General features: G+C 42.4%; 1 protein-coding gene across 2 annotated transcripts in view; it reads right to left on the minus strand.

Annotated features, from left to right (window-relative positions):
• The window catches only part of PCED1B (PC-esterase domain containing 1B), a 107,600-nt gene that overhangs the window by 21,262 nt on the left and 75,885 nt on the right, over window positions 1-10,453 (minus strand). The window contains exon 3 of one of the 2 annotated variants that reach the window (XM_005877397.2): window positions 3,389-3,558. In XM_005877397.2, coding sequence (XP_005877459.1) covers window positions 3,389-3,421 — 33 coding nt within the window. In that variant the 5' untranslated portion in view covers window positions 3,422-3,558. Of the gene's footprint in view, window positions 1-3,388; window positions 3,559-10,453 lie in introns of those variants that run through there. The other variant, XM_005877398.2, reaches the window with a different exon arrangement.

The raw sequence follows: 10,453 nt of genomic DNA on the forward strand, positions 1-10,453 counted from the left end.
AAAAAAAAAAAAATATATTGATTTTTTACAGAGAGGAAGGGAGAGGGATAGAGAGTTAGGAACATCGATGAGAGAGAAACATCGATCAGCTGCCTCCTGCACACCCCCTACGGGGGATGTGCCCGCAACCAAGGCACACGCCCTTGACTGGAATTGAACCTGGGACCCTTCAGTCCACAGGCCGATGCTCTATCCGCGCTAGTTAAATCATTAGGGCAGAATTTCCTCCTTTTTAAAGACTGGATAATATTCATTGTCCAGTTCTCTAAAATTCACCCAATTACCCCATTTATAAGAGCATAGCTTTGCCAAATGGAAGGCCAGTAGCTCTCAGATAGTCTATTTATGTTTGGTTTTACCAGTTAGGTGACTTAGCTATTTATTAATTGCAACACATTTTCCTTTCCTCAATCCAAGTTAGCATAAACTATGCAAATAAAAAACCCTTCATCCTAAAGCAGAAATATTCTAGGAGCATCATCTCTCTCCTAATCAGAGTCTGGCAAAGAATCTTCCCTTCCCTTTCACATTCATGATCTGCATTTTTAAAATTCCTCTTTAACATGCCTTATGTTTTTCTTCTCACCTTGTCATATTTGAAAGCACTATCCAAAACACTGTCAGTTTTTAAAATATGATATTTCCCCCCAAAAGCACGCTTGTAAGTGGCATTAGAAATGAAGTCTAACAGTGGTAACATTACTTTTTGCTAAAACCAAAATGCCAACCCTTCATGTATTTGCATGGTAGGATTATGGATGCAATAATTTTCTTTATATTCAAAGCTATCTGTAACTCGCTCATAGTACATGTATAAAGAATAAGTTCCCAAATTTTAAATAATTTTAATTGCTACATTCCTGAAATGAAGTTGCTTTGTCCAGGGGGGCAGAACCTGCTGAATGTGTTGGTGCATGCTGCTTTTCCTTCCTTGCTTCCTTAGATAAAACCTCACCGAGTGCCTCCACATGCCAGGCACAGTGCTGGCACCTAAACCTGAGGTTGAGTGAGACAGGGTCTGTGCGTTTAGGAGCTCAGTCAGTGAGGGAAGATCACAGAAGCAGATGATGATAATTCAATGTTGGGAATTACTTCTATTTCTGAAAAGGGATTTTAAAAATTTTACTGAAAATAGCACTGTGAATGTGGCTTCTGGCCAGTCTTTTATCAGATGGATATTTGCTTTGTAAATATAGTGACTGACCCAAATTGCATCATTTATTTTTAAAATCCATTGTGCATCACTATTGAATTCTTCTGGTAAAATACCAGCTTTTAAAATATTTTTTCAAATTATTTACAAAGATGTTACCGGTTACTTCCTTGTTGCCTTCCTTTTCTTATTACATTTCATTGTTGAGTCTCTGAAAGACATTTAACTAAATGAAGGAGAACTATAAAAATTACTTTCACTGACTGATGTTTACCAGTTTAATTAAGCTATGACTGCACATCTTTGAATCATACGTCAGCATTCTATTTTCTTAGTCATGATTTTTTAAGAGTTGCATAACTATGGACTCAGTCACCTTATATATTAGTATCAGGAAAAAGGCTGTTATTTTCCATGTACAGACTTATTCTTGGTGATGCGCGCTAGTTAAATCATGGAGTAGTTTTAACGTACATGACAAAATAGCTAAGCAGAGAAATGTCTCTTTGTTGCTGATTGAATAAACCCTGTGACAAAGCCAGCATCCAATCTACTCCTGGCTTCTCCTTTCAGTCAGGGAAGTCCCTCTCCACCCAACTGCTCCAGGACAGAGATTGCAGGATCATCTGTGACTCCTCCCTTCCCTTCATCCACCGGGAGCCGAGTCGATTCTATCCTCCACACTCTCTGCTCAGTCCCCTTCTCTTCCTGCAGCCTCTGCTTCCACGCAGATGTGAAATCCCCCTGTGGCTTCCTAGTTCATCTTCCCACGTATGTTCTTTCCTTCTTCCACCCCGTGCTCAAACCCGCAGTCCTTGCTCTTTCTCAGACGAAGATCATCCAATTTCACTTCCCTTTCATAGGGGGAATTTAACCTGTTAAATCGTATCAAAATCCTCCTGAAGATACCAAACCTTCTGCCTTTTCTTAATCGGGCCTATTAGCCAAATACACAGCATCACCCCAGTGAGGCCTGAAGATCCCAAATTGACAAGGCCCCCGGTTCCCTCGGATCACATTAATAAATAACGAACACTCACCGAGCACGCTGTCCTGAGCACTTTAAGTGTATTAACTCTTTTTACAACATCAGCTCTAATAATGATTGCTCTCTTATTGGGAGCCTCCTTTATGTTCCTGACATCTTATGGCCATTAGTTGTTACCTTTTAAACCACCCTGTAGGGTAGGTATTACTGTCTCCATGAGGAATATGAAATGAGGGATAGGGTTTCCAGAGGGTCTGGTTTGGCCCCTGGCCAGTCAGCAACAAAGTAGCTAGATCTAGATCCAGCCCACGCAGGTCAGCCTGCCCCTGCTCTGCCCATCCCCAACCCCCGGCACCACACCGCCTCCTGGACAGGTGCCACTTCCGTGCCGACAGTGGTGCCACAGAGAATGGTGATGTAAACGGAAGTGGAAACACTGGCAAAGTCGAGCAGGCTGTTTTGTTATTGGGCGGAGGGCCGCAAAGGCTGGCACTGAGATGAAAGCACCAAGCCCATCACCTACCCTGTCACTGCTTTGGTTGCAGGCATGCGTGTGGTGACAGCAGGCTCGTGAATCCTTGGCATTTGGTGGATCGAGACCCTGGGGAAATTTCTTATACCTCATTTACTTAATATTTTATTCTGATTGCTGACACTCCTCAGAGAAAAACACACCAACAGCAAAATGCGAGATATTATTCAGAGAGCTAGCTCACAGTCTGAAGGAGAAACTGTCTTTCACAGAGCTTGATTAACCGCAGACTTACATTTCAGGAGGAAGTAGGCAAAGAAAAATCTGCAAGCCTTGCCTGTCATGTACTTAGTTAAAGAAAACTAGAGAAAGAGCTGATGATTTCTTTAAATGAAAAAGCTCCAAGTGAAAAAAAAACCACACACACACTAAAAAACCAAAATGTTTTGTTAGAATAAATTCTCTCAGTGGATGTCTTAAGAATAGGGGACCCAGCCTGGCCGGTGTGGCTCAGTGGTTGAGTGTCGAGCCAGGAACCAAGAGGTCACCGGTTCGATTCCCGGTCAGGGCACATGCCTGGGCTGCAGGCTCGATCTCTGGTAGGAGGTGTGCAGGACGCAGCCGACATTTCTCTCTCATCGATATTTCTATCTCTCTCTTTAAAAAAAATCAATAAAAACCTATTTTTTAAAAATGAATGCAGGACCCGGCTCATATGCCGGATGCAGGTTCTTTACCTTGCGGTTGTGTCTGATGAGGAGGAATGCATACTTACGTGTTTATGCAACGATGATTTCCTTATTGTCATGTCCCTTCATCGCTTAGTCCAGAGGAGGAAGGGAGAGAGTTCAGTGGAAATGCCCCACTGTCACCCGTGCTAACAGGAGGAAGAGGTAGTTGGGAGATCCACTTGGCCACTTGCCGATCTGCTGGGTCATTCTTGTCCTATCGGGATAGAGACAGCACTTCCGTCAGCAGGCGGGGGAGGGAGGGGGGGGAGCGGGGGCGGCCTCACCAGCTGGAGGGCATGCCCCTGTGGCCTCAGACTGCTCTGTAGAGGTGGCTCAGGGCTTCCTCTTTCAGGAGCTAATTACATACAGGCTGCCAGCTCCCCACTTCATCTCAACCAATCCAACAGGCTTATTCAAACCCACACTGCTATGACACCGGTGGTTTATTTTACATATTTGAGCAAAGACTTAAACCACTTTAGCCCTCAGTTCGTCACCAAAGGCCTTTTATGTCTTGGTGCTTTGACCAGGGGGTGCCACCTAGGACCCAAAAAGGTTTTTCCCTGAAGGCCCTCAGCTAGAAACCACCAGGGTAACCATCGGCATCTTCTCAGAATGAGATCTTTGGTAATTATTTGCTAACATCCCATTCAAAGCCCCTTCCAGCATGTTACTCCATTGCAATGAAATTGGCTCCAGCTACAGTTTTTCTGGGTGAGTCTGTCAAAGTCCCTCGCCATTCAGACACCCATCTACTTACGGTGTGAACCAACACTAGCTAAGCCATCCAGTCACCTAGGGGTGTTGGCCTTTGGGGGTGTACAGTGGAAGGTGGAGATAGAGCAGCATCCAGGACCACACTGAGATCTATTTCCTTTCTTTCCTTTCCAACATAAATGGTCCTTTAAAAATTCTAAGATTTTAAAAATAAATTCATGTAAAGAGAAAGTGCAAGAAAATGGAAATGAACTTTGCCTTGTCTCCAGGAGGCTTAAGGAATTACCGAGGAGAGAGGAGGTAGAGCAAAAAACCCTAGGCCTCATGCCAACTATTGGCAATATTAATATTTTTTTTTTAGTATGGCTTTGTTTCTTTTTCTTTATTCTCCCTCCTCCTCTCCCTTTCCTTCTTTTTCATTAAAAATAAAAATAACTATTGGCTAAATTAGTTGATGATTATAGCATAATCTACACATCCCCTCAATTACATGGAAGATGAAATGATTAGGGAGAAAACTAGCTAGGATATTCAGATTCTTTTATACTGAAAAAAACAACCACACTGAATATATAGCATTTATTGCTAAATTAGAAGGAAATATTACGGCCCATCTATAAAAATCAGCTTATTTGCAGACAATGAGGCAGGTAAACGAGGAACACCAATTGGAGCCACCAAAACCTTTACTTTCTAGGTGTATGACCTGCCTCTCCTGTGTAGGCAGCAGTGGGCTAAGGCAGTGGTTGGCAAACTGCGGCTCACTAGCCACATGCGGCTCTTTGGCCCCTTGAGTGTGGCCACGAAGTTTCAATCACACTGTACGTGCGCGCCCGCATGTGGTATTTTATGGAAGAGCCACACTCAAGGGGCCGCAGTTTGACGACCACTGGGCTAAGGAAACTAGGCAGCAAGCTATGACTGGGGACAAATCCCAGAGCATAATACACATTCTAAGAACACCTGGATGCCTGAGACACAGACCTGGAATTGCTCAACTCCAATGCCTCTAGGGGTTAGGTAATAAATATAAGGAAAAATGAGCAGGGTCTGTGCTTTGGTATGTAGGCTCACTTTGTATATTAAACATGTAGAAGTAGTCTTTGTTTACTCCAAGAATTATATTGTTTATTTTTTCTTGAAATTCTTAACACTTTTATTATATCTCTTGTTTTCTCATTTATCCTAGAAAGCAAGAAATGCCTCTCTGCTACAAGAGAAAAAACACACAAGTAAAAGTATGGTGTAAATGAAAACTAATCCTTAGCCTCAGTGTTGGAGCAATAGGGAATAGAGGGGATTGTGGCAAACTGGAGATCACGTGCCATTTAAGTGAGCAGTAGCCATTTTGCTCTAGCAAATTGCTTCATGAGGAAATATGGCTTCAGTATTCCCATTTCTCAGAAAGAAAAAGCTGTATGCACAGATTTTCATGAGATATATCCTGTTTTTAAAACATTGGCTTAAAAAAACACTATATTGGTGAAACCAAACATTTTTTGCAGTTACTTTTTGTTGTTGTTATTGTTGTTTTGTTTTTTAACTCTGTCTAAACAGTAAGGGAGTCAAATTCAAGCAAACATCAGGGATTCAGCGACCACACAGAATCTGGTCCAAATGGGGCCGTGGGTAGAAGACAGGTAAGGAGAAGCTACAGCAGGGCCAGGCACAGAGAATTCTGACCTACTCTTGCTGCAGGAACACTTTCCCTTCTAGCTGTAACAGAAGCCAGTTTCCCAGGCAACGTCCAGTCTGGCACAGCCTGAAAACACGTGCTTCTGCAAAACAGCATCATTTCTTGATAGGCAAATGTTGGCACAATTTCTCATAGTCTTACCAACCCGAGAATGGAAGCTGAGATGGTCCTATGGAGTAGCAATTCCCTATCGTGGCGAATTTAACCCTTCTGTTAAGTACAGAGTTCTTAATGAATTTTCATTTCTTTGTAGCTCGTTGAAATCAGGTTCTCAAAGCCTCAATGCTTCATAAGTATCTTTTAGTTGTTGCTTTTATTTTGTGGTGCTTACACTGAATACAGATAATTGGATATTTGTAACACCAATCCTACATAATAAAAGGGTAATAGGCAAATTGACCCTAACGGTGGAACGACCAGGAACAACCAGTCGCTATGATGCACACTGACCACCAGGGGGCAGACGCTCAATGCAGGAACTGCCCCCTAGTGGTCAGTGTGCTCCCACAGGGGGAGCGCCCCTCAATCACAGGTGGGGCTGATGGCTGCGAGTGCAGCAGTGGTGACGGAAGCCTCTCCTGCCTCCTCGGCAGTGCTAAGGATGTTTGACTGATGGCTTAGCAGTCAGACATCCCCTGAGGGCACCTGGGCTGCCAGAAGGATGTCTGACTGCCAGCTTAGGCCCAATCCCCCCAGGGAGCGGGTCTAAGCTGGCAGGTGGACATCCCCTGAGGGGTCCCAGACTGCGAGAGGGCTCAGGCTGGGCTGAGGGACCCTCGGTCTCCCCATCCCGAGTACATGAATTTTTGCACACTGGGCCTCTAGTATACTGATATTAACTGATGGCTTTTAATATTTCACATTGACAGAGCTCAATGGCCTGTTTTCAGATAGATGCTCAGATTTACTCAAAGATGAACTTAAAAAATATTTGTTTCCTTTATTAAGGAATAATAATAATAAGATACCATTAGGGCAGTATTAATAGTCATACTATTTAGAACTTTAAAAAGACTTCTAAATAACTCCAAATTTCCATTTTGTTTTTAAGAACAGAGGGGATATAGAATTTAAATGAACAACTGTGCCTTTTAATCTGCATCTCGTGCCCTTGTTACATGTCATTATTTTTTCCACTAACTCTCTAACAAGCAGAACTAAGATGGATTACAGTTACTGTTCTGATGTAGCAGGGGAATGCTATTGGCACACTGTATCCTGGTATGAGAAAGGCATTTGGCAATGCCTAGATTACCTATAATAATAAAAGCATAATATGCTAATTAGACCAGATGCCCTTCTGGTCGTCCTTCCTTCTGGACAAAGCTGCAGCGGGCAGGGGCCAAGGCAGAGGTGGCAGAGGCCCCTGGTCGCAACGGCGGGTGGGGGCCAGGGCCAAGGCCCTTGCACGAATTTCGTGCATCGGGTCTCTAGTAGCCTTATAAGTAAGATGGAGAAATATGTATGGGCTAGATGACAGCACATTTCAGTGTATTCATGGTCATCTACATTCACTATTTGACATGTTATTCAACATTGGTATAGCAAATATTTATCTTATATCTATAATGGACTAAGCACTGCTCTGGCTCGACAAGTTAGGAGTGATATGCTTTTTATTTTTTCTGTATAGGGCACAGAAGTAAATAGAGGTTTTAAAGCACACACACACACATTAATATATATACACATATATGTATAAGTATAGATATAATTTTTAAAAAGATAACTGTAGCCTTCAGTGCAGAGTAGCTTTCAGCACCAACAGTGAATATTGGAATTAAAAATAATTCTAGAATGTCATAAGTGAAACATGTTATATCACTATCCTATATAATAAAAGCCTAATATGCAAACTGTTCGACCACTCACTATGACATGCGCTGACCACCAGGGGGCAACACAGAACATGGCAGGTGTCAGCAACACGGTGCTGGCAGCAAGTGGCAGCGGGTGCCCCGACGAGAGTGGGACCGTGGCAGGATGGTGGAGCAGGTGAGCGGGCAGCGCCAGGCCAAGGCAGGTGTGAGTGGGGCCCGATCACCTCACAGACAGCGACCAGGCATGGTGGCAGGGGGCAGGGCTGCTGCCCGGCTCCTAGGCAATGAGGGAGCCGGGTGGGGGGGGCCAGCCCTGACCAATCGCCCCGCAGGCGGGATGGTGGAGCAGGTGAGGGGGCGATGCCAGGCCACAGCGGGGTGAGAGGCAGGGCTGCGGGGATGTGAGGCCAGGGGCATGAGTCTGGGGGCTCAAGCTGGGGCCCGATCCCTGCAGGTCACCCCAAGGGACCCCACCTGTGCACGAATTCAGGGACCGGGCCTCTACTATGTAATATTATATAAAACATATACATTAATTAATAGAGTGCTTTTTAAAAGCAATTTTAGGTTTACAGAAAAATTAAGCAGAAAGTACAGAGAGTTCCCATACATATTCCCCTACCCCAAAGATTCCCCTCTTATTAAATTTTGCAGTAGTGTGGTACATTTGATACAATTGATAAATAAATATTGATATGTTATTTTGACTAAAATCATTAGTTTACATTAGGGTTCACTCTGTGTTGTAAATTTTATGGGTTTGGGAAAATATATGTTTGTATCCACCATATTTCATGGTGTCATGTATCATCATGGATCACTGTATCACGTATCCACCATTACAGTATCATACAGAATAGTTTTACTGCCCTAAAAATCTCATGCGCTGCACCTACCTACTCATCCTTCCCTCTGCTGGAAACCTTGGCAACCACTGATCCTTTCATTGCCCCTATGGTTTGCCTTTTCCAGGCTGTCCTATATCTAGTTGGAATCGCACAATATGTGACCTTTTCTGCTGACTTTCATTTAGCAACATGCATATGATGTTCATCCATGTCTTCTCACAACTCGGTAGCTCATGTTGTCACTGAAGACTATTCCATTGTGTGGATGTACCACAGTTTGTTTATGCATCCAGCTACTGAAGGACATCTTTGTTGCTTCCACATTTTGGAAATGAAGATAGCGCATTCATATACAGGTTTCTGTGTGATCATAATTTTCAACTCATTCGGGTAAATTCTAAGAAGCACAATTGCTGGATTATATGGTAAGACTAAGTTTAACTTTGTAAGAAACTGCGAAACTGTCTTCCAAAGTGGCTGCATCATTTTGCACTTCCAACAGCAATGGATGCGAGTTTCTGTTACTCTGCATCCTCCTCAGCATTTGGTGTTGTCATGGTTTTGGATGTTGGCCATTCTAATAGGTGTGCCGTTCTTGTTTTAGTTTGTGATTGCCTGGTGACATGATGTTGAGCATCTTTTCAAATGCTTTTTTGCCATCATTACCTTCTTTGGTAAGGCATCTGTTTAGATTTTTGCTCAATTGTGTTTGTTTTCTATTATTTGAGAGTTCTTTGTACATTTTGGACATAAGTTCTTAGTCAGATATGTGTTTGTAAGTATTTTCTCCTAGTCTGTGGCCTGACTTTTCATTCTTTTAACACAATCTTTTGCAGAAATCCCACTTATCAATTTTTCTTTCATGGATTGTACCTTTGGTGTTGAATCTAAATATTCATTGCCAAACATAGGCCACCTAACTTTTCTCCTATTTTATCTTCTAAGAGTTTTATAGTTTTGCATTTTACATTTTTACATGAGTTGATTTTTGTGAAAGGTGTAAGGTCTGGGTAGATTCCCTTTTCTCTCTCCTCTCTCTCCCTGTCTCTCTCTCTCTCTCTCTCCCTCTCTCTCTCTCTCTCTGGATGTTCAGTTGTTCCAGCACCATTTGTTGAAAAGCCTATCCTTTCTCCATTAAATTGCCTTTGTTCCCTGGTCAAAGATCAGTTGATTATATTTTGTGGGTCTATTTCTGGGCTCTTCATTTTGTGCCATTGATCAATTTGTCTATTCTTTCACCAATACCACATCACTATAACTTAAGTTTTTCTTTTTGGTGCTAATGTAAATGGTGTTGTGTTTTAAATTTCAAATTCCAATTGTTCATTGTTGGTATATGAGAAAGCAATTACTTTCATATATTAACTTGTATTTTGCAACTAGTAAATGCAACTAATTACTTGTTAGTTCCAGGTTTTTTGTTGATTCTTTGGGATTTTCTACACAGATAATCATGTTTATGAGCAGTTTTATTTCTTTCTTCCCATTTGTATACCTTTTAAAATATTATTGCATGAATTAGAACTTATAGTACAATATTGAATAAAAGTGGTGAGAGGGAACATACTTGCATTGTACCTAATCTGAGAGAAAGCATCTAGTTTCCATCAAGTATGATGTTAGCTGTAGGTATTTTGTAGATACTCTTTTTTTTTTTTCAAATTATAAGAAAAAATTTATTTAGAAAGCTATAGAGGTAGTAGAGTGAACCAGCTGGGCGCTTAGGCTGAGGAAACAAGTTACAGAAGCAAAAGAAGGGCTCTTGAGCTTAGGCAAGGGAAAGGCAAAGATAACGTGTCTGGGAGGAGAAGAGGGGGACAGGAAAGGCGTAGTGTGCTCCCGAGAAGTTCCCCTCTATTGCTAGTTTGCTGAGTGTTTTTTTCAATTTGTCGTTATTGTTGAAAGATTACAGATGTCCCCTTTTACTCCTCATTGACCTCTTCTAGCCGGCCCCCTCCTCCCCGTGCTCCAGGCCTTCACCACCCTATTGTCTCTGTCCATGGGTTATGCATATATGCATATGTTAAT

This window comes from Myotis brandtii, unplaced genomic scaffold (genome assembly GCF_000412655.1).
Source record: "Myotis brandtii unplaced genomic scaffold, ASM41265v1 scaffold517, whole genome shotgun sequence".
Classification (NCBI taxonomy): Eukaryota; Metazoa; Chordata; class Mammalia; order Chiroptera; family Vespertilionidae; genus Myotis; species Myotis brandtii.